Source organism: Haliaeetus leucocephalus, unplaced genomic scaffold (genome assembly GCF_000737465.1).
Source record: "Haliaeetus leucocephalus isolate CR32 unplaced genomic scaffold, Haliaeetus_leucocephalus-4.0 Scaffold92, whole genome shotgun sequence".
NCBI classification, from domain to species: Eukaryota; Metazoa; Chordata; class Aves; order Accipitriformes; family Accipitridae; genus Haliaeetus; species Haliaeetus leucocephalus.
The window spans coordinates 12,519,419-12,544,331 of record NW_010972528.1 but is presented as its reverse complement, the minus strand read 5'-3'; the positions used below and the strand labels follow the sequence as shown (position 1 = coordinate 12,544,331).

The 24,913-nt window shown below is 42.2% G+C and overlaps 2 protein-coding genes across 4 annotated transcripts in view; one reads left to right on the top strand and one right to left on the bottom strand.

Annotated features, from left to right (window-relative positions):
- The window catches only part of LOC104842633 (transcription initiation factor TFIID subunit 4-like), a 151,435-nt gene extending 143,132 nt beyond the window's left edge, over window positions 1-8,303 (top strand). Inside the window, exon 15 of the mRNA XM_010585126.1 lies at window positions 5,835-8,303. Within this exon, the coding sequence (XP_010583428.1) occupies window positions 5,835-6,002 (168 nt within the window). The 3' untranslated portion in view covers window positions 6,003-8,303. The remainder of the gene's footprint in view (window positions 1-5,834) is intronic.
- A 2,258-nt stretch (window positions 8,304-10,561) lies between these two features.
- The window catches only part of KCTD15 (potassium channel tetramerization domain containing 15), a 42,775-nt gene continuing 28,423 nt past the window's right edge, over window positions 10,562-24,913 (bottom strand). For all 3 annotated transcript variants that reach the window (XM_010585124.1, XM_010585125.1, XM_010585123.1), the window contains 2 exons: window positions 17,048-17,353; window positions 10,562-11,352 (listed from right to left, as the gene is read on the bottom strand). In XM_010585124.1, coding sequence (XP_010583426.1) covers window positions 11,197-11,352; window positions 17,048-17,353 — 462 coding nt within the window. In that variant the 3' untranslated portion in view covers window positions 10,562-11,196. The remainder of the gene's footprint in view (window positions 11,353-17,047; window positions 17,354-24,913) is intronic.

Below are 24,913 nucleotides of genomic sequence, written 5' to 3'. Positions count from 1 at the left end.
AAACTAAAGTGATCACATCTAAAGAAAAAATTTCCACTGTATCCATGTCTTAGTATGATTTACCTTCCTCTTATTATTTTTTAATATAAAAATTACTGCATGCTGTCTTTGAAATGTTGCAATTGTGTTGGTATTTGAAGTACTTGTAAATACTTGTGCAAATCAGTTTTTCTGATGTTTGTCTGCAGGGCGAGGTGTGTGTTTATGTGCCCAGGGGAAATGAGATGCATTTGCATCCAAGAGGGTGTAGCAAGCGAACGCGTGCCAAAACAAGAGTCTGTAGGAACAGTTGCGCTAAAATAGTACGGGATAAAAATGTTTGCAAAGGAAAATAACTAGCTTCCGAAGAAATAATGGTATCTAATCCTCCCAGTAAACGTTGCTGATCTGAAGGCCTAAATGATAGCTTTTGGTGATGAATCTTTCTAATTCTCCTGGTAAATGTTGCTGATCTGAAGGCCTAAATGATAGCTTTTGGTGATTAATCTTTCTAAAGACACTTGTAAAGCCACCACACTGTGCATATGAAGATACGCAATCTTTTGGTAGATAAAATTATATTTCATATAGTATTGTTAATCTTTGAGGTGCTGACAAATAGTTATTACTTACTTTTCTGTACTTCAGGGGAATACTGATTTAGGGATGTTTCGGCTCTCATTTAAATCAGTGAAATCATTACTATTAGCCTCAGTAGGTGCTGAATTAAACCCTAAATTACGTGGGACAGCTAATCATGCATAATATTATACCTGTTTTTCATGTACAAAGTGCCTCTCAGCCAAAGATCTAATAGCACTTCATGCAAGTAAACATCATCGCTGCAGAATATCTCCAGAATATTTCTTATGATCCAAGACCTCTTACTCATAACAGCAGACTAATATATACCTTATCTTCCCACTCCTCTTCAGTGCATGGAGATTGGAGAGACAAAATTCCTGGTATTTTTGTACTCCATATGTAGCTTGGCTTTGAATTGTTACTGCATGATTCCCACTTTCAGACTTTGGCTTGAAGTGCAAGTCTGCCACAAGGATGTGCCATGTAGCCTGGGAAGAAAACCAGCAGATCTTTTATCATTATTGCCTTGTCTGTCTGGGTCACAGAGAAGCAATAGCCGCAGTTCAAGACTATGTTCAAAGGAGAGATGTCAGGACTGAATTGCTTTCTGGTGAAGGAAGGCTGGATAAAATATTAAATGCAATCTTCTGTTTGCCCTTATCTTTGTGTTTCCTGACAAGAATATCGTACTGTATTTCCATGGTTCTAGAATTCAAAGCTGAAGGTATACAGATTCGTGAAAAACTGATTTAATTCTTCGACAGTAGAAATCGTTATTATTTTAAAAGTGTAGGTTTTCTATTACATGTGCTTTCTTATGTGAAAGCACTTCTATCTCGAGCAAGGAACAGCACATTTTTGAGAGTTACTCAGTTTAATTTTCATACACCTGCTGCTGTAATTATTATAATTTAATGCACAAAGACATTTTTACTTTCTGAGCAGTAGGGGAGTTTGTCCATGAAAATTTCAGAAGAGGTGTGTCTGTCTCTCTCAGGCCTCGTTCCCAGTAGCCTTTAAACCTTTCGGGAAATACTGACCAAATCTGGGGGGTGGGAGCAGCAGAAGGGGGACAAAAGTAGGAAGGAGCTTGAGATTTTAAGTCCCTACCACTTCCACGTGAACCATTGGCTTGGGTACAGGAAAGAGAGACGTGCTGGTCTCGCCAGCAAAGAAGAGGCTGCAGCGTGAGCTCAGCAAGCTTTGGGGTAAGTTTGGCTGGGGGGCCCCGTGTCTACTGGGTGGCTGATGAGCAGAGGCAGCCTGGTGGGGTCCGCCACCCCGTGGGACGATGCTTGCCGAGCTGGTAAGTGAGGACGGGAGGAGAGCCAACCGTGGAGTAGTTCTGCGACCGTTTTGAAAAAGGTGAAGGTTTGGGAAGCGGGGGGAGTTTGTGAGAGGTGGGGGGTAGAAGAGCAGACTGACAATATTTGTGGAGGAGGTGAGAGGTGATGAACGCTCTGTAGAGGAGCCGGGTTTGTCGTGGTAAGCAGTACCAGAGAAATGTGACACATCTGTCAGAAATGAGGCTTCATTAGCTTCTCTGCGCACATGGGACTATTTGTTTTAATTTCTACCCTATCACAGTGAGAGCGTGTTTCTTTAGCAGATTGTTGTGTATTTACCTAGTGATCTACCGAGTCTTTGGTCAGTGTTTTATTTTGAACCAGTTTTATTCCGCTTTTCCAACAGCACGAGTTGTCTCATAGAGGACAGTCACGAAAATCATGAGATGGGTGGCCCAAATCTTGTGTCACATCTGACATAAATTCAGAATTGCTTCAAAACGTGCATACTGAACCAATAATTACTCTTATTCTTCTTCTTAAGCCGTAATTTCAAGCTAGGTATCTTCCAACAGTTGAATTAAGCTTGACAGTCCAACCCTGTTATTTAAAATACTGTAAGCTATATATACATCAGCTGCGCGTATCTGAAGTGCATTGAAGTCCATTAAAGTAGATGGACTCTTGACTGTTTCAGTGGGTCTTGGGTTACAGGTTAACAGAGAGCATGGCACCATGGTGTTTTTGCAAATTCCTGCATTTGATTTTCTGTGAATTGATTTTTGTCTTCAGCCCCAGCTGGGAGTGGGTGTTGTATGGGGGTCTCAGGAAAGCCCCATTGTGGCCCACCTCTCTGTAGCCCCATGAGGAACAGGTGAAGCACAAAATAATTGGTTTGCTCTCTGCTGTCTTTCTTGCTGTCCTGTGGGATTTGCAGCTGCCAAGTTCAAGGCAGTCACCGGTTGCCTTGGTGTGTTACAAGAAAGTAGGATTGAAGCAGCAAGGGAGAAGAGGCAGTGGGGAAAAGGAGAGGACAAGATGGAAGGGGATAAGAAGTCACTAGAGCTCATGTATGTAAGCAATCTCAAAATGAAATGGGGGAAAGAGTGCATATATAAATAAAATGTTTTTTTCTGGTCTGGAACATCTTAAATTCCCTTAAATTATAAATAGAAGTTCAATGATACAAAAGCTAGTACTGGTATATATTTGAGGGGTGCGATTTGGTAATAGCTTGGGTGTGGCAGGCCAGGAAATAAAGGATGTAAACAATTTACAACCATTTATTTTTTTATTAGAGCTTTTATCTTTGTAACTCTTATTAGTTGCCATAGATACAGACAACACAGGGCTTGTTTGGGTTAATGAAAAGTCTGTCATGCTGATGATAAATGGTGATTTTTCTTGAGAAAAATCTGCATTACTTCAATTCCACTATTCTTGGCAATTAATTTTAACTATGCTTGCATTCATGTATATAATTAAAAAATTGTGGCATTTAGTAGTCTACATTTTTTATATAGCATCTGCAGAATAATTTTGAGTACAATGCAGTACCAAACAAATTGGTCTTTAATTTAAATTAGAGATCATATTGACAGATACAAATTACTGTTGTCAGTTTACAGATGTGCTTCTGTACTTTTTCTAAAATCATTCTTGGGATTTTTTTCCACCTTGTAAAACAATTACAGAACACTACCAGGTAACTGATCGGCTCACAAGTGTGGTTCTGAATGTGCACAGCTTAATGTCATGTTATGATGTTGCATTAAGTATATGCTCTTCCTACATAAAAGTTCAGTATTTCAAGTGATAAATCCAACGAATGACTTACCACATCTTAATTCCAGCTACTCTGTCCAAAGAGAAAGCAGTTATTTGCTGTAAATGTACCTCAGTTGATTCAAGAAAAGGTTTTATATGAAGAAAAAATTTTTAAAATCAAGTAGCTTTTCTATTAATATTTGATAAATGTGTGCAGGATGGTTCTAGTCCAGTAGGCTATGGACAGGATTTTTTAATGAGTTTAAGGTGGCCACATTTCTTACAAGTGTGTTTGTCACTGTTCAGGAACTGTAGTCAGGATGAATCTGAAATAAATATTACTTGGGGCAGGGGGGAGAGATGCACCATGTGGGGAACCGAGAAGAAAGAAAAATATTTTTTAATCAGCTTGATTTAAAATAAATGCATAGACAGGGGTTTCTTGGAGGGTTGGAAATGGTGGCAACAGCCCTGGCAAAGTGGATGTATGGTCAGAGTGCAGGCAAGAGGCAGCTTAAGGCAGGTCATCGTTCCAGACCTGTGGAAAGAGTACGAGTTTAAATGACGCTATTTCTTTTAGGAATGCAAAGCGTTTTGGTGTAAAGGCTGAATTCAGAGCACTGCTAAATAAATGGATTGTGCACTGGGGATGTGTCTGGCTTCAGCATGGATGAGCAACCCTTGCAGCTGCAGCACATGCTTTTCCTATGAGCAGTGAGGTTAGGTGGTAAATCAATTAATCTATTAACAAAAACTACTCCATACTGGAGAACAGAATCCCTCAGATCAAATGCTCATGGTGCTCAAATGTTATGGGCTTCTCCCTCTCTTGCCTGCAAGCTTAGCCACATTCATTTCACTACATTAAGCCTTTTGTGTTTGTGGTTACAAGAGAATAGGATTTGCCCCACTACTGTAATTTAATGATCAGGTATAGGAGAAATAACTTGAATGGTATAGTTCTGCAAGGAGTCTGACTGCTGGTACACAGAGGGAAAAGCAACAGACAAAACAGGGGCACGTCTTACTCGCAATATACCATATATGTTTCCCCTACAATCTTTCAGTAGTAAAATTGTGCTTAACTGTATTTTTAATGGCCAGAATCAAGATCCTAGAATAAGTATTTCCTGGGGAAAGAAAGGTAGGTTATTAAGAGCAGCACTAAGTAAATTTGGGATTTTAAAAGTATTGAAAACTTTGCCAGATGTCTTACAGGTTTGAAAAAGAATTTAAATCTTTTTTAGAGATTAAAACTGTTTTTCTAAGTTAGACCAGTTTATTTTGCCAGAAATCAATTGGAATTAATAAAATTAATAAAAACATTTTTTTCATCCTAAGGGTGAAAAAAGGGTTGAATTTGTGCATGTGTTTCAGTTTTAAACTCAACAAGACTGCAGAGAGTCTGTAATTACGTCCTTTCAATTTCTAGATATTCAGATCATAGTGTTCTCGGGGCCAGTTTGTGAATTTTCTATCTACGCAGAAAGCTAGGATGAGGTATTCAGTAATTCAGTACCTTTGAACCAATTTAAACAAACAGACAAAAAATTTAACATAGCTTTAGAAAATTGTATACTAATGTTTGTCTTTATCATCTCACAATGTCTGAGTCTTTGTGATTTTTCTTTTTAATTTTTCCACCTCTCAGCTGAGCTGGTTGTGTACTCGAGCAAGATTGTTCAGTATCTCACCACACTAAGCCTTTCTCTTCAGTAGACCCAGAGGAGAGAACTGGGGTCCCCATGGGACTTGCAGCTGCAGAGGTTATTGCAGCAGCAACATCCTTACACACCACTCACCTTTTTCCAGTCCTAGAGTAGGATGGTGCACACATTTGAGATACTAAAGATGGCTTTATCTGCTGCGAATAGTTTTGTCCTTAAAAGGCTTCTGAAATTAAACTGGTCAAATATGTCTACGGTTAACATGACCGCAGCAGGAGAATTAGTCAGACGTGTTTGTCCCGAGTTGTAAATGAACAAGGTCTAGCCTCACGTGTGTTTTCACTTGAGTTTCTTTACTCAGGTTAACTTGGTGAGACTCAGAAGAATAGAAAATAAAAGAAAAAAAAAAAGTAATACTTTCAGAATTAGGCTCATAATAATCCATTTAAGATGTTTAAAATAATCCAGCAGTTAGTAGTTGTAAACCTGAGAGTACGAGGAAACTCTTTCCTGTTGCAGGACTTCTGACTTTGCTGTGTTTTCTTTGTAGGGTCTCGGTATGTCTGGTGGAAGTCAGGCTGGCTTGGGGACTCCTTCATCCAGGCAGTATGCACGACAGAAAATAACGCGCGTAAACCTCAGGGACTTCATCTTCTACATGGAACAGGAAAGAGAAACGAGCCATTCTCTCCTGCTCTATCGAGCTCTGCTTAAATAAAGCCAAGAATTGTACTGATTTCTCCATACAGAAGCTCAACTTGCATTGAAAAGCTGTCATTTTAATGTGCCTTCTATTTTTTTCAGAAGTCAATGTTTCAGTAATTTTGTTTTGTAAAATTGTCAGACACATGCAATAAATTCCCTTTATGTAAAAAAAAAAAAAATCACAAAAAACAGAAAAAAATGTGCAAAAGGTTTCAAAATGTTAAATCCACAGACACAACCAACATCAAAGTCTTGCTCCATTTGGCCATTTTAGATAAGGCTGAAGTAGATGGCGTGGAAGTTACACAAATGGAAAGACTGCTGCAATGGCTCACGTAAACTATCTCACGGCAAGGAGGATTGGGACAGGTTCACAGGATTGGGACCTAACCATGGTGTTAACCTGTATGTTCACTTACGGTGCTGGTTTTGTTTTCTTCTTCGTTTTACTAGCGCTGTTTCCACTGACTAACCATTGTGATACCTGTTGTTATTTTAGATTAGTTATATTGCAGTTTTTTGCACAGCTAAGAGAATCGCCACTCCACACTCTCACAAATTTTATATATTTAGGATTTCTGCTTTTACTGCACAGCTCATTTCCCGAGCCATTTGCTGAACCAAATCCTAAGTGTATGAAATCTGTGCGTTTGGGTCCCAGCTGAGTTACCTTGACTAGCTTCCAGTTGTTTTCTAAATCTCTTCAACCTTTTGCACATTTGTAGCAACTGGTTAGTAACATGAATCAAAGTTGGGGTTTATTTTCTAAAAAATATCTTAATTTATTTATTGCAAAGAGTATGGTTTAATGGTGGTTTTAAAAGAGAGTATTGTTCAGTAAAGATTTTAGAGTATTCTATATGGATTTTTAGAGTCGCTGTAAAGGAATTGGGGGGGGCCGGTTCCGCTCTTAGGAGAACGACGGGCGCAGGGGCGAGCGAGCCCTGGCAGCCCGGTGCCGGTGCCGCCAGGCGGTCAGGGCAGCGCCGCAGGGACTGGCCATGCCTTTGCCTTGGACGATTGGACCCGGGGACTCCAGTCCGGAGAGGCTCATGAACAAGCGCATGACTTCAAGCATAATGAGTAGTTTTAAGTACTTAAAGGTGGGATGAATGCTTTTTAAATGCTTTGCTGAATTGGAATTTAAGGGGCCCACACCAAAGCCAAGCGAAGTTAGTGTGAGTCTTTTAAATGGATATCGGATAGGAATATTAAGCAGGCAGGTGGGCACAAGTTGTACTTCAAACATAACAGTATTATCAGTAACCATGGAAGGGAGACATTTGCTTATTTATCTTTTCAATTTTTACTATGTTACGCTTGCCACTTTTTTGAGGCAATATTTTTTTTTTTGATGGGAAACCATAGCGAAAGCACAAATAGAACTATTTGTCCAATAGTTTTAAAAACAAAAGTTTTAATTATTTTTTAAGGTTTATGAAAAGCAGAAGAAAATTTATACTGCTGCTATTTAGCCAAAAGATTATTCATAAGGTATTTAAGGCCAGGAAGTGTAAAATTATGTTTTAAATGTATTGATAATTTGTACATATTGTTTATAAAGGCCTTGTGTTTATTAGAATTACGTTATTTTGATGATTTCTGTACATAGTCGTAAATACCCCCAATTTGTGTGAAAACATACTCCCTTATTTGTACTTATTTTGTAAAGAAATAAAACAATTTACTAAAGTAACACATCGAGCGACATACAGTATTAATTTATCAAACATGAATTTCACATTGTCTTGTAGTTCGTAAGCACTGTTCAGAAACATTTTGCATTAAAATATTAACAGAATACCCACAAAGAAATATTAAAACCAAATACTTCAATGTTTTGTTGTGCTGATTCTTATCCTTTGTCAAACATCTAATAAAATTGTCAACAAACCTCGATGCTATTAATACAGTGAATGAATGCACTCAGCAGTTGCTTTCTCAAAAGCGATTAGTCCAATAAGCACAACATAACATTCTCGCTTTCTTTCCGAGACTTGGGAGCACAGTGGTGTAACAGGGTTGTACAGAAAGTGCTAGTGAAGACTCACGTTCTTCAAGCCACAGTTTCAGTGCTCAGCAACAGAGAGTCAGAACAATTTTGTTCAATCGAATTAGGTGAAAAACCAGGCTACGTTTGCTTTTTGGCCTTCGTAAGAAAAACATTTGCTGGCTGCGCACCACAGCTTTACTGGAGTTTCTATGGTATTTTAAAACCTGTTTTAGCGATGCCGAGCAATGTTCTTAATTAAGTTACGTTGCTATGGTTTAAGGCCAGAAGTAAAAATTCAAATCAGTTTTTGCTGATATTGCTGCCTAAAAATATAGGGAAATAAGTAAAAAAGATATAAATGAAACTGTAATAAACTTTAAATAAGTGACCTGAAGTTACTAACTAAAAGAACATGTCCTAGCTTAGCTTTTTTTTTTTTTTTAAAGGCATACTTCTTCTAACAAAGTGATTGTTACCACCTGTCTTCCTTGCCTTAGTGCTATTTTGCAGTCAATGCTGTGATGTCATGGCTCAAACTTTCCATCTCAAGTTCACATTTAACTCGGCTGGCGCAGCCTGGAACCCTTTTACGATGCCACCTTAGCAAGCTGCCCTAAGTACTGGAGCTGCTTTATCGAGCTAATAAAAAAAATACGGTAAACAGCAAACTGAAGAAAGCCAACCCAACCAACCACAAATACTTCCAATGTTCTACACGGATCTAAAAGCCTCATCCCGCCTCCGAGCTTGCGCGCGCTGCCTGCCCGCGCCTTCCTCGGAGCTGGCCCTGCTCCGCTCCCGGCGGGTGCTCGGCGCCTGGTCCCGCTCGCAGACGGCCCCGCTGACCTCGGGGGAGGCTTGGCCTGAGTACCAGTGGCAGAACCGGGCCCCTGTGTTTAAATGTAAACGTCGAGGTGCTCGCCTTCCTCCCCCGGCTGAGAGGTAACGAAGGCAGAGGATGCGCCGACAGGCGAGCGCTCGGCCGCTGCTAGGGCTGACTCTCCCCGCTCGGGAGGGCGGGACGAAAGCGTATATTGGATAAAAACAAGAAGCGGAAGGGGTTATTTAAGGAGACTTTGAACTTAAAGTGAACTCAATGTATGAAAGTAATAAATAAAACACTTTTTTTTTTTTTTCTTTTTGTAAGACATGGCTACATCAAGCTGAATGGAGCAAAAGGCCAGAGGAGATGCAATCAAAAATTCTCACCTCTTTCAAACAACATGGGAGATACAGTGAGTGTTCCACCCTACTTGCTTATTTTTGATCATTTACTTTACAGAAATGTTTATGGCATGAAGTACTGTATAAGAAATGTGCATACACAAATACATGACAATTATACGTTAAGTTCTTTACAATATTAAATGTATAATATACAATTCTACAGATATCTTACATACAAAGGTGAATGTTGTGCCATATATTCAAATACGGCAACGCCTAGCAACTTTAGAATGTTGTACAAGTATAAAAACACAAAATAAAATAACTTTACAACTCTTTTAAAGTAGACAGATCTGCTCAACTGTTCTGCTAAGTTAGCAGGCCAACACGTATCGGCTAAGATTTCCAGAAGAGATTTCTGAGTTGGGTAACCAAGGTGAGAAAACCTGCAGAGGTCTGATTTTCCACAGACAGGTATCCAGCCCTTTTCCAAAAATTAGACCCCTGCCTAGATTGTACCTTGGGTAGTCAGTACAGCTCATCGCTTTTGAAAATACTAGTCTTAAACGTGATTTTTTTTTATTTGCCTGATTGTTTGGCATTAAAGAATTGTTGACCACTTAATACTCTGTCCCTTGTTCTATACGGCCGTATTTATGCATCTAAAAAGAGTTTAATTAAAATTCAGCATCTACAACAGTATTCTATAAATTAATGTGGGAGAAACTAAATTGTGATTAACACATGAATTAGTTTTTGAGGACCCAATCACGCTAAACAGCAATAAACAGGATTTAGCAGAATGCTATTTATAACCTTGCACCTGCAAACATGGTGCTGTCTCCTGAGTTAGGAAGCCCTGCAAGTCGGAGTCGATACCGATTCACGGAAGGAGCAGTAACCTCCTGCAGACAGCGGGCTTCGTTAAAGAGAAAATTACACAGATAGAGGGCAGCTACAGAATCGGTATTTTAATAATAGTTTAAAATAATAGAGGAAAAACAATCTAAACAAAAGGTGGCCTGCTTTCATCAGACAATGGCAGTAGAGGGTTTTAATATCTTTTTGCAAAAATTCCAGACCCATAAAGAGTAGGCTTGTCCAAAATTCTTAACGTTTCCTCCTAAATGTGGGCTTATAACATTGTTAGTAAACAAGTAACAAGGGGTGGCAGAGCTTGCTTGGCAGAACCACGCTTCTTTGATGATGCAAAACTTGACAGTTTCTGAGTCAAAACGAGACTGGCTTTAAGAGAACTACAGCTCCACGTTAGGTATGACCCTTGTGTGATGGTGGATGACATTTTATTTTGTGCTTCCAGATCCCTACTTCTGCAAATATTGCCGTAATCGGCCTTGTCAAATTTTTTGTTGCTTTTTTGTTTCATTTGTGTGGGTTTTTTTAGAACTGAGCACCAGTTGACTATAAGTCAGTCCTTTTCTGATTCTGGATTCTGTCCACAGAGAGATATTTCAGTTGGAAATGTTGTATAAAAATAAGCCATTTGCTAGCATGAGTGAGTACAATCACAGAAGTGTTAACGTAACGTATGGAGGTGTAAAGCACGTCTGATATGAAGGAGGTGCGGCAGTCAGGGAAGATACTCAGTGCAGTTTTAGTGTACCATCTTCCTCTCGGAGGCGCCCACTTCCACGCGTCACAGCATCGGGTATCGTTGGAAAGGCTGTCGGAACCGTTTCTCCTGCTGATCTATTCACATCGCTTTAACTGGTCTTTCTGCAGAAGTCCAATCTAGGGTCAGGGGTTTATGAAGCTTTGCCTTTTCCACCACCACAGCTGTTCAGCCCAAAGTACATTCCCAGCAGGCCTGGTACGCTGAGCATGCTCAGGAATTTCATCGTGAAAAACGGACAACTGGTTTTTCAAATGCATTTCATGGCTGGCTATGTGACAGGTAGTTTCAGAATACCACTAATTGGCAACATAAAGTCAAAATCTGTTTGCTAATACTGTTTTGCAAATCCTTAGTGTTTCACATAAGGGACTATTAAACACTTCTACGGTTACAAAGGAGTACGGGTAGGGTCTAGTCCAGGGGCTCCTGTTTTATTCTGATTGTTGGGGTAGGTTGTGGTCGTCTGTCTTCGCGACACAGCACGTATTCACTGAACTGAGAGGAATCCACCCCACCACCGCACGAAGCTGCCACGTTAAATCCCTTCTGAAATAACCTTTCGAGCACCTGCGATGTGGGGAAAAAAATCTGATTAATATTCAGCAAATTTTAGTGATAAAAGCATTCAGGAGCACTGGATCTAAATGATGGATTTAGCCTTTCGAGTCCTTGTTGAATGAGTATCATTCAGCTATAATTCTATAACTTATTCTTAAATTACTACACTGTGATTAAAGTCTCGCTCTCAGCAAACCTCTGTAGAAAACAAAAATTTATCAAACAAATAAGCACTCTGCAGAGCAGCTTTAGTACATTATATAGTAGAATGCTGGACTGTGGTGATATTGATGCTATCTCTTACTGCTTATAGAAAGCAACATCGGGTTTAAGCCATAATAAAAAGTGCCCATTATTCATTAGTAATATGAACAGTCTTACAGAAAGGGGCTGAAAACATTTCTCAGGTCTTCCTTGGCAGATGAAAATGTATTAGGAGTCTGAATGACACTTCCACCAGATCTTCACAGAAATCGCAGCTGTGATTTTCCCTCACTGGAAGGGAGTGCTGCTTTTAGCAAAGCATGGCAGAGACGGGATGCGGAGCCAAGATGCGGACAATAGGGAAATGTTCTGGCCCAAGAAAGAGGTTAATTTGTATTGCCCAAATATGTATTTTCTCTTTCTCCTTCTAAAGAAAAGTTGGTGCAATTTAGATGCATGAATATAAGGAGCCCAGAGGCAACTTTAATTTCTGAGACTGTCACACAGCACATTACCCTAGGATATACTGATCTTGGCAATACGATCGGGGCCGTGTTTTCACACGCGTGAGCATGTTGATATACAGTTTCCCAGCAGAGCAGGACGCACGCAGACTTTTCTCAGCGTTAGGTGAGCGTGGATGCCAGATCCACCGGAGGAGATGCTGTGCTGCCTCCCTCCCACTGGTGACTGTCCTGAGTCCAGGGCAGCAGCCTGCAGAAACGGTTCCTGTGGTTTTCTCTACTGAGAAATGCCATCAAGGGGAGCAGCCTGTACTGTTCTGTAACAGTCTCACCCAAGGTAGCGTATCCTTTGATACAGCCAGCACACGGGCCTACTGCGCTGGGAAGTGAACCTGATGATTTACTAAACCTGATGAACTTGGTAACACCAGCATCCCCATCTGACAGCCGTCTGCCGCCCACGACAGGGACTAAGCTATTTAAAAACTTGCTCACTCAACCTAGAGAAGTGTCTAAGCAATACACCCTGCAGATGGAGTCAACTCGTACGCTTTCACAGGTTTATGTTATAGAAAGAATTTTATTTCTTTTTTTTGGTTTTACTAGCCCTGCGAGCACTTCAGCAGTTACACCTACTGCAGTAGTACTTAAAAGTCTGACGTTTCAAGGCCTAAGCTGACTATGTTAAAGATCCGCGCACCAGACCGCTGCCCTCGCACACAGACCCATGTGAGGCCACCGTGCGTTTCTTAGTGCACCATTTCTTTTGCCTGGCTTTGCCTTCTCCAGAAACATCAGTTTGGAGCCTTTAGTAAGGGTAACTGATTTCAAAAGAATAACTGTATCCGAGGTGGTATCGTAGCACAATGCAAACCATGACAGCGGCATTTGCTGGTTTTAATCCGTGGGAACCCTCCTTTGAGGTCGCCTGTGTTACCCATCTGCTTTTCAATCCATGGTTTGGGGTTTCAGTGGTAACTAAAACCTTGTACTTGCTACCCTGGCTGCTAAGGACAGGCAGAGGAAAGGAGCTGCTCTAGCACAGCTTTGCCTAAGCCCTGCCGAATCTGCTGAAAATCAACTTGCCTGAGGTGCTCTGCCTGACCTTGGGAGATGGGGACCTACGGTCTCAGAAGGTCGCATCTGCCAAATCTCACTGACTTTTGTCCTGATTTGTATGTACTTTATACTGTAAGAAAGTTGTAGAACTGAAAGATCAAAAAAGCACTCCAGTGTATGGAAGAAAAATGAACCTGGAGAGATTAAAAGAAGGGGCAGGAGAGTGGGTTATCAAAATACATTTAAAAGAGAGAGAGAAAGCTTGCAGCTCTCTTATTTGTCCGGGCTGTATGCAGCCTGTAGGACAGAAATGGGGTACAGACACTAACACTTGTTCCTGCTTAAAGAAGGCGGCAGAGTTTGAGAGGGAAGGAGGAATAAGACATCATCAGACTGCTGTTTCACAGGCTGGAGTGTATTTTGACTGTATTGTGTATCCCTGTTTCTAGACCTGGCAAGATGAAGATGAGAAGCAACCCAGCCACAGGAAAGCAGGCTTCTTCCATTTAACTGGATAGCGAAACAGAGGATTGACAGGTAAGATTTCAGAGAGAGACGTGACTTCAAAATCCTTGCTAAAAACTTTTAAAATCAATTTGCTTGTAAGACAAAACAAGCACGGCGGTGCCCTTGGCTTGCCTCGGTCCAAAGCTATGGAAGGCTGCGTGTTAACATAAGACTTTTCTTTACCAAGCCAGCTCTCTGCAAACACACAATCCAGGTAGACATTACACCTTAGAGCACCACACGCAGAACAAAGCGATTCATTTTTGCTACCTACGTGCTCGAAGGACTAGACTGCAGGCTATAATCTAGTGTTAAAAATCTTGGTATCATCAATTTTCTCAGCAAGAAACAAAACAGGCCAAATCCTGTAAACAATGCAGAGAATGTTTAAATATTGCAGAGTTTTAAGTGTAACTTGGATGAGGTTGAGCTTAGGTCTAACGGAGAAAGGCTCCTAAAGGCTGCTTCCGTGTGTGCTGAGCACTGGTTTGTATGCACTGGTGTGTGCACAAGACTAAACAGCATGTTGAACATGAAGAGATTTAAATGCCATTTAGTGAATTTGGCTTTACGTGCATTACTTTTTCTGCAGGTAAGATACAGACAGAGGGAAACCAGTAAGCGTCTCTGAATCACATCAGAGCTACCTTCCTGTAAATCTCCAAAGAGAATATGCCAAAAAGAAAGTATCAGCTGTGATTCTCCTACCTATAGGGAGACACACACACAATATTAAATAGAAGGTTTGTGCTAGGATTTAATATACTCTGTCTTCCAGTATTCTGAGCACATCTGATTTTGTTGGAAGGTTTTCTAAATAGAAACACGATACTTTCACTTATTGCATTTCATTTAAATTCTGCAGAATAATAACAAATACATTCTTAATTATGAAGACTCAATGTTCAACATATACAAGCATCACAGAATTTTCTCTAAGGTAAGCTCATGTATCTCACCAGAACCTGTTGCGAGGAGTTGAAAAAACAGTGTCAGTCTTAGGAAAACTCTATACCTGTATGTAATTACAAATGGGGGTTAAATTAAGAGCTACTGTATTTTTTTGGCTACCACTACCTACTGTTGACATTCTTTGTTTTATATGCACAGTTCTTGACACAAAACATTTAATGAAAATATTTTCCAAAGATCCAAAGAATTTATAAATACTGCAATTATGCTACCAAATATATTAAGTAGGGCATAGGGAGACAAAAGTGATGTATCTCAGCAAACAGCAGGCAGACTTACTGCGTCACTCTGAGATTCTTTGGAAATGATTCTGCTCTTCCAACCACTACCCCTCCTAACACATCTCCCTTAGGTCTGTGCATTTGCTTCACTGTACTTCCAACTTCTGATTTAATATTGCTTTGCCAAAAAATCCTGGAAGGGGAAGGGCAGCGCCTATGCGCTGACCAGAGTCCATGAGAGCCAATGATAATTAGCTGCTGATTTCATCAGCCTTTGGTCTCAGAAATGCATCATTTTCCAGAAAGTGTTTGAGAAGACTTTCTATTAATTATATAGTAAAATGATGTAATTTAGTAAAATGATGTAATTTAATAATATTATTTATACTGTAGACTCTTTGACACAAATTTTTTTTCGCAACACAAACTTGCGAAGAGACTCTTTGATTCTGTCTGAATTTTGACAGAATTCAAAACACATTCAAATAATAACAATAATTAGCATTCAGCTTTTACTACAAGCACACGTTTCCTACCAGTACGCCACTTTGGATAAAACAGAGCCAACTGCTAAGCCACGTGGGCATTCAGCGCTTTGAGGGCTGCTTGCAGTGCTGAGCCCGTCAGTGGCTTGCAGTGACCCTTTGTTGTTTCAGTTATTCTAATTTTTGCATGCATCTAACTGTATCACATGGACAGGGTGGCTGAGGCACAAACACGCTTCCCTATCCACTTACCTTAGCTAAACTGCAGCTGCTCCCTTCTCCACCCAGTGCAGTGATGAATTCAGCACTGTTCCCACTGCCAGCAAACGGATCTGCCTCCAACCCACCTCCAGCCTTCTATTTTTGGGGCAGCCCACTCCAAACCTTGCCAAACGTGAAATTGCTAAGGACTGTGCAAAAATAACTACAGGCATCGGACTGTTAAAGTTCAACCAAATGAACCACTTGGGAGTCTTGAACCAAAAATCACCAAAAATAGCTGGGTTTAGAATGGTTTCAGACAAAAGTGTCTGTTAGTGCACGGTGCACCAGGCAATGCTGCCCCAAGGCGGGAAGCGTCAGTGTCAAATGCAGGTTGTTAAAACGACTCCATCCACCTTTACATATTCTGGTAACTGCAGGTCTCCCGAAAACATTGTTAACTGGCAGCTTGGGAGATGGAGGACACCTCAGCTTGCTGTGTAGTAACAACACAGGTAAGCAAGGGCTCCGGGTCCTCGCGCTCCCCTGCTATTAAGCCTCCCTCCCCAACCTGTCTGGCCAGCCTGTCCAATGGGCCAGCTCTTCTGTGGGTATCTTCCCACAGGGAAGTTTATCAAGACCAGTAAAGCATTTCCCACAGCCCAGTTCTGCAGTTCCCGGTTCCCACAGCCACAGCCCGTCTGCAGGGGACGGTAACTTTGGAAATATTTCCCTATAGGTTGATTTTACTTTCCATAATACAAGTATTTGCAGCATATTTTAAAGGCATACGTGCAAAAACCAAGAGCTCTGTTTTGCCCTTGTTAATTAAGGCCCAAGTTAACAGCATCATCAACACTGGTCCTTCTCCGCAGCCCAAGGACAGCTACAACACCAAAGCTCTGGCCGCAGTGGCGGTGATCCCTTGTGAAATGGCATTTCTTGCCCATAAGGCTGCTGCCTAAACACAAGCCACATATTTATTTCCGCTACCATCCACCTATCTGTCCAGTTACCTTCTTTTGTTTCATATGTTTAATTTTAAACCTAATGTCAAAACTCTGAGAATAAAATGAAATACATTTTGTTTAAAATACTCTGGGCAATTTTTATAGAACATCCTTTTGAAAAAAAAAAAGTGCAGAGATCAATTTTTTTAAGTCCATCCCGCAGGCACCATCATTTAATTATGAGTGAGACATAAATTATGCATTTACACATTGTTGCATTTTCTATAAAATGGTGTGGAGATTTTTTTTTGTAGTTTTTGGAACTCTCTCTTTCTTCCTGGGGGCACTTTGGAGGAAAAAAAAACTGCTGCGGGCTATACATTGATGAAAAAATTAGCATTTATCAGTATAACACCATTATGAGACCAGCATGGCACTAACATACACAAAATCTAAATCTATTTTTCTGCTTAGACTTAGGAAAACCTGAAAGACTGTGATCTCACCAGGCAGAAAATGTCTCCTTGCAGTATAAGCACTGAAGGTAATTGGGCAGAAGCAAATAATTTGCATATAATTGAACAAGAAATAATAAAAAAACACCCCAGCAAACAGATGAGCCAGCACCAAAAGGCCATTACCTGCACTGAATTCAACCGGCAGTATCCATTCAAAGGAAACCTAATAACATGGGTAGGGTCCTGGTTCCAGCCTGCGTTTACGGAGTTACACATGACGTCCCCAGTCTCCGGGAAGATCTCTTCTATTAAAGCTTTCTCCCCGCTCAATGCAATTCTTTCCCCCAGATCTGGAGTCACTCTTACAACCAAGCAGTCACAAGGCTGGAAATGTTTCCTTTGTTCTTTCTCTTGTTTCCATCGCTCAAGTTCCTTAATCATTGGCTGCAGCTGGTAATACTTTGCTTCTTCATATAAAAGATTAAAGTCCTGGGAAAAAAAAAAAAAAAGAGAGGGAGAGAGAGAAACTAGAAATGCTTGTAGTTCTCTTTTAAAAATGAGTATTGTTCCTGTTTGACCTACTTAGGCTTATGTATTGTCAGCAAGAGTGCAAAGGCAACAGGTATCCACATACTTTGTCTTCGTCTTACACCTACACAGAAAACCACACCGTGTTAGTGCTGAATCTATTTGAGCTGACTGTGAAGTTCCCATTGCACTGAATTATTCTTTCATTTATTATCCCACAAGCTCAGTGCCAGAAGGCTTTACTTTTGGATTAAGAAATCAAAATAACTGGTTGCAATAAGCAAAGCCTGCTGATGTAAGAGGAGATGTCCTGAGCCCTAATCTTCACTCTGGGCCTCAGATATTCACTTCTGATCTTAACAACAGAAGATCTCGGCCTTCGCTGTCACCTCTCGCACACATGTTACGAGACGGAGATGTCAGTTCAGCTTCACTTCTCACCTGTCTTCGCTGAGTCTGAAATTCAGCTCCAGCAGCTCAGCTGCTCCCTGCGTTTCATGATTATTCATGTATTTAAAGTGTACTTTGGAGCCTGGTAAATTATATGGAGGTAGTGACCACCCCACTGGCTGGGAGCTCAGCTGTGCACTCCAACAACCTAAAAAAAACGGTTCTTCCCAGACATTTGTCCATCACCTCACTTGGGCTTTGGGCAATTCAAATTCCCAATCTGATCCAATTCCCAGTTCACTGATTGAGATGTCTTCTGCGCATCCTCACTAATAACTTTTCATCAGATTTCCGACAGATCTTCCCACCTCAGCTTAAACGCATGAGAGTATGTTGAGACAAAGGGCGTCAGCAGCCCCCCAGACCTCAGGAGGCAGCAGTGCCCACCAGACCAAGCCAGAGAAGAAAGAGAGGGCAAAGCACCGGGCGGGCAGTTTGCTTATTACACTGGCCCCACTGCCTCCTTCAGCCTCCTGAAGGGAAGAGGAGCAACAAGAGCACAGCACCAGCTCCTCTCTGCAAAGACGTTTGCTTTCCTGGCTCTTACACCTGTTTACGGATGGAAATGCTGCACCATAGGTATGCTACGTGACTTTAGTGGAGTATGCTGTAGGTCAAACCTGGGCATCAAGGCCAGTTCTCCACCACTGCGATGAAATGAAATGAAAAATCACAAGAGTGAAATGACTGGAATCATTTGGACTGGAAAGAAGGGCATGACAAGAAGTAATCGAGAAATGGGCACCAAAATTACATGAAAAATAACGGCAGCGCTGCTTGCTGCTCCAGGACTCGGGGAAGAGGGGGAATCAAAGGCCAAGGAATGTGCAGCACAAAAAGGTGCGACTTTTCATAGCAGCTCAGAATTAACCTGTAAAATCTGCTGCTGCAGGATATTATTGAACCAAAGCAGTTAGCTCTGTTCAAATTTGGCACCACAGACCCACCACGGGTAGTGGAGAGGTGCTCCTTCACCCCAGGGCTGCCTACAGCCTGGAGATGTATGAATATTCACAGTGACACTGGCAAGGTTATCACGTTACAAAAGGGACATCCGATCCTTTACAGCTCTTTGATGTCTGTTAAGGCTGGGACAATACGCACACCACTAAGGGAGAAAAAAGGACCCGAGAAGGCGCAGAGAGGAAAGAGTGATAAGAGGAAGCGGGAAGAAATGAGGGCAACAAACACACTCACGGGAAGTAGCTGGAAGATGAAAAACAACAGGAAGATTAAAGAAGAAATCATATAGAAAGCATGCTGCAAATAACTGGAGTTGGGAACAGGCCAGATGAAGAGGCGTGGAGACTGGCAGTGTTACCTGGTCTTGGGTAAGACAGCATCAGCCCCAAAGCCTCATCCCCTGATGGAACGTATTTTCCCCCCCTCCCCAAAATCAGCACTCTCTGCTGAACCATTACTGCTTTTCTCTGTCCACCGGTGAAGCTCCCTGGTTACTGAGCATGGGATCGGTTTAAACCTACAGGGATTAGCGGCCTGAATTAAAAAACAACCCCTGCCCCAAACTTTCTGCAGTCTTTTTTTGTGCGGGACACTGGAGCAACACAGTCCGCCACCTAACTGTTCATTACAGAGGTGTGCGCAGGGGCCCGTCAAATGTTCACTGGGCATCTGCTGGTCCCATGTATCTCTTTTTTGAGCAAAGGACAACATGCAATGCTGAGGAAAAATGTAATGCTGTAAAGTGAACAGGAGCATCCAGTGCTTACTGAAGGCAATGGAAAGTCTCCTGCTGTTTTCAGTAGGTCCTGAAAAACTAGCTTTAGAATATCTGTGTTCACGGTAACTATAAAATAACGTATTATTTGTAAGGTCCATCAAGTGAATATGTGCTAAGAAAACTCAACAGTAAAACCTAGAAGAGGTGGTACAGCAATATAAAACCCAGTCCTCCATTTCTGAAAGTAGGGAGAGGTACAGTGCTCCAAGGCAAAGCCAATTACATTCATGAGAGCCTTTTCGACTGACTTCACTGAGCTTTGGACTGGGCTTTGGACCAGGCCGACAGTATCCCGAATCACAGGAGTTCAAAGGTCCAGCACCCCTGGGCCAAAACGGTAATGCCATAAAGCAAAGAGAACCAGGATCGCGTGGTCTGCGGGACAAAGTGTGCACCTGCTCGTAACTGCCTGAGTTTTGGTGTTTGGGTTAGTTTCTAAAATAAGACTCTCATCTCCATGTCCACTCCATACTTGGATTGAGCACAAATATGCTGGAGAGGGTTCTGCACCTGGAAGAGGGGGTTTGTAACAGAAGCCGGGAATCTGAGGCGTGCTGGTGCGAAGAGGCAACATGCATGTGTGGCGTTCGTTAGGGAGTCTGGGCACCTATTATCGGGCAGTGGCAGTAAAGGGAATTTGTTGCGCTGTAACAAGTATGGGGGGTAAAAAAGTGTCTTCTGCTAAGCAAGAGAAAATTCATTTAGGACAGCGCTGGGAAGGGACACCTTCCGTGATGCCCCATTCCACATACTGCACGCTGCCCCGGACCAGCCACCACCAGCACAGCCTGCCCCACCGCCCTGTAAAGGGGCATCTGGCATTTCTGCACTGAGTGACTTGGACACTGCTAAGGAATCTGAGAATGTATTTAGGGAGGGAAGAGGATTTTGCAAAACCAGAAACAAAGACTGAATGGCTCACAGTGTGGGGGTCCAGTTCCCTAAGCCTGTGCTTGGGCAGGGTAAGGGACTCAACACACCGCTAAGTACACAATCTTCTCGTTCAGGTTTTATGCACTGTTTGGAGTATTGTGCATCTGTGACTGGACTGGAAGTGATGCCCAGCTCTGGATTGTCTACACAGGATGCCCAGGTAATGCTGACATTGATATTTCCACCCTTGCACTGTAGATATAAAATCCTACCCTGACGATTTGCAAAAGTTTAACATGAAATATGAAGTAGAAGAATTCAACCCACAAGGGACCTTGCCAGGGAGGTGCCACAGGAGCTGCGAGAAAACATTTCCATGCTGCTCATTTTGATAAGTTACCAAAGGCAGACGCAGACACGAATCTTCCTAGACCTATACAGAAGAGGCACATTTCACTGGAACAGGCACAGGAGTAGCTACAGGGTGTTAACTGCTTATCACAGTGGCCAAGTACACGCAGTTTCATTGAAACTCAGCCTCAGAGCAGCCTGGTACAGCTTCTGTCCCAGGCGTAAGGTGATAAATGGATACAGATACTTCACCCTCTCTCACAGAGGCTCCAGGCCTGGCATCAGCGCAGTGTTGCTGAGCAGCAGGCAGCATCCCACAGCAGATTTTGTGCAGTGTCTGGGAGTTCCTTGTCCTGCAGGACTTGTGATGTACCTCCCATTTCTTCTAAGGATTATCTCCCTACCTTCCCAGCTTCTTAACAGCAGTGTCCCTTGTGGCAGCACAGCCCAGAGTCAAGCACTGTGTATGGTAGCTAAAGGAGCTGCTTGTGTTTAGCCAAGGAAAATGACTCTACTCAGAAGGTGATTCCCGCCAGCCAAGGTCCTTGCTTATATATAAGCAGGGTATTCCTTGCTAAACTGAAAGGGGAGATGGACAGCCCAGCCTCTGTTTTTGCTGTAAAGTATCACAAAAAGCCTTCATGAGCTACCATGAGCCTTCAACTTCTTATGGCTGTTGTAGGAACTAGTGGGGAAGTCCTGTCAGGTCACCTGGAAAAGGGAGCAGATAGCCAGGTGGGATGCACACAGCCTTTCTCCATCCACAACTTCTGGACAACACTTAGATCTTGTGGGAAAGGTAAACAGATCTTTCAAAGATGCAGCTTTTTGCCTTTCACAAAATAATTTTCTGCTCATTATTTGGTAGAAAAGCTTCTTTTCTGGTGGATTTCACATTGGCTAACTTCTGCAGTCACCTCTGACAAGGGTGACATCTTCCTGGGGACAAGATGGGAAGTGTGACCGCAATGCCAGTTGTGCTACTGTTTTGACATGAGTGCCAGTGGGTCAGTAAAGATCTGCTAACTACAGGCAGAGACAGCCAACAGAAACTGCAAAACCAGGTCTCCTGTGAACCTGATGCTGTTCTCTCAGTACTAAAGAGGCCCTTTATTTTTGTACCTAGCGTTGACTCCTGAACAGGCTGAAATGGCTCTTTCTGCCCATTTTTCACTTTTTATTCTTTGTTACGTGAAACAACAAACTGTCATTCTGACTCAACGTTTGCTTTATATTTTAGCGCTGTGAAGATCTGACTCCTGGCTACGAGAGAAAGTTGCTCACTTCTACAATGACAACTGTGCCATTTGCTAAGGTCAGTCTGAGAGCATTTAAAATCAGATGAAAGCAAACTAATTTTAAAATTATATTAATAAATTAGCATGTCAGCCTTGTGGTTCTGGTGCTACAGGTGACCGCTATAATCCATACGAAACTCAGACGTCCTGTGCATTTGTGCTTCTTCCCCCCTTAAGATGGAGTAATAATACACACATTGCCCATGTCTATTTTTGTTTGACAATCTCGAAGCAGGGAGTGAGTCTCAAATAAGTAGGTACAACGGGTCCTGGTTTTGCATGAAGTCATGTATTGGCAGTGATGGGGACAGATGCTGCCCATAACTGCCCTGGAGAAACACCTCTGATGGCAGGGGGAGATCAAGGCAGAGAATATTTGGACTGAAGAGGAGGGGCAGCTCCTGTGCCAGCCACCCTCTAACCCAGCAGCGTGGCAGACCGGGGGGTTCTGGCTGCATGCTCGACTCGAGGACATTTGTTGCTCAAGGTGTCGTGGACCCACGTGCAGGGCTCTGAACCGGCGCAGGAAGAGGGAGCTGTGAGCAGCTCCGGGCTGCCCGCCATCACCTCGCTCAGCACGGGCTGGCTGCAAAGGAGAACCGAGCCAAACAACTCACGGTAATTTCTCAGCATACTTCATGTGGCTTAAAATCCCCCAAACCCAGGAAAATTACATGAACTATTAGAGTGTTGCTTTCAGCAGGGAGACCTGTCAGATACTAAACACTTTCAAGTTCTGGCTTATTAGGAGTTGGAAGTGTAATTAATATTCACTGTAAACACACCAGTCAGACTTGATAATAAAGAATCACTAGCCTAGGAACACATACCCCACTTTCTCTGCATTTCAGTGTTAACTTAGTCTGAAAACAACACTTAAATAGCAAACACAATAACGCTGGTGCGGTACTAACATTCCAAACTTTCCAAAATAACCATCTGAGCAGCAATTCAAGTTGAAAAGCAACTTGGCTAAACCTTGAGGCTAATAAACTGCTTGATTAAATTAAGGGGTAAAAACTAATAAATATTCAAAACACTTGATAATGCTTTGTTTGACATAAAGAACATTTAATGCAAGTCTCACTGGAAAACCTGTCAGGTTTTATACCTTAAATAGAGTTTTGCATTTAGAAACACCAAGTGATTCCATTTGCTGCCTTTGATTATTGTCTTCTGTCACTTTAATCATGCTGGTAAAATTACACGATTTCTGTGAAGTCAAATCCGTTTACAATGCAGTTTTAATATAGCTTTGCAGCGCATTCTTCTATGCATTTTTATTTAGTTACTCCCTACCTAGCAATACTTTGCTTTGTTCTTGAGCCCTCATTAGCCTGGGGTTTGCTCTAAAGCTCTCCCAGGGAGGAACTAAATAGAATACAGTTAACCCTATGCAAAGAGATGGTCTGGAACAACGGACTGAGCCTGGGCACAGCGCCGGCTCTCCCGAGTCTCTCCCAGCCCTGCCAGCGGCTCGCTGCGCAGACAAGTCCTTGGCATTCACCAGCACTCTAACCTCCAGGCTCTTACCAAATCCTGCTGGTTTTGTTTCACAGCACCTCTGAAATCTGGATGCTGGTTGAGGCCATGATCAGCTCAAACTACATCTCTTCTACCGTCTCTTCTCACGCCTTCCTGTCCCACTAGATTGTCCAAAATGCTGCCGCTAAAGCATCTCTCTGGCATTTCACCTGTACCGCTTCTCCATCCACCCCCCTTTACTTGATCCATCTTACAATCCACAGGACTGGTCTGGTCTTTACTCCTACCTGAGTGTTTTCTCCCATTTCTCTGTTATGAGCTTTTCTTGCATCCAGTGCTCTGGCTCTCACCCTGCTTCACCGCACCCCAACCCGCAGGCCAGCCTCCCCAGCCTGCCCACCGCTTCCCAGAAAGACCAGTGCTCAGGACAGCCCTTCTAGGCTGGAGCTCCAAACCTGCCCATGAATGCCAAAACTTTTCCCTGCCTTGGAACTAGATGTGTGCTCCCATTGCACAGTGCATCTGCTCAACATTAACTTTAAACACTGCTATGCCGGGGTCAAATACGATTACACTCATAACTTTGGCAAGAATGGCTGAGGAGCTGTCTGCAGCATAAGGATCAGCTGTACTCCAAAGCTACAGCCACCACAGCAGCCACAAATCTGGACTGACTCAGTCATGACTGGCCAAATTATCTTGCCTACCTAGTCCAACATGCAAAGTGAAATCCCACTGCACGGCGCGGGAACTTTCCTCTCCAGCAACGCTCCACGTCCTCTAACTGAGCAGATCCCTGTTGCCATCCCAATTTATTCATCGCTTCGTCCTGGAGTTAGTGCTTTTGTTGAATCTTGTAATCTACAGTTTGGACACTTTTGTCTTCTAATTTTCATACATAAGGATGACATGTTGCAAGTTTCGAAAGTGCAAAGCCATATAAACAAGACTAGGAGGAGAGCGTTTAAACAATCAGGATTTGCAAAGCAACAACCAAGCGCCATTATTTCATGGGAAACATGTATTGCTCCTTAAAAAGCCCTCAGTAAATTCCATCTCCCAAGAATATTTTGACATTCATAAATTGTGTAAAAGATTACTTCTTGAAATCAAAGTATGTGCATCGGTTATATCTAACACAAATCCTCATGGGCTTGTTTAAGGGTGTTTCTTTTTTATACCAACAAGAAAAGATTTATACAATTTAAGTCCTCGAAGTATCAAATTTAAAACATTTCTTTCAGACTGTGAGCATTAAACCCGGTAAGTGCTAGTTGCTGATGTTGCTTCTTAATTGTTGTTATACCCTGATAAATAAGCTAA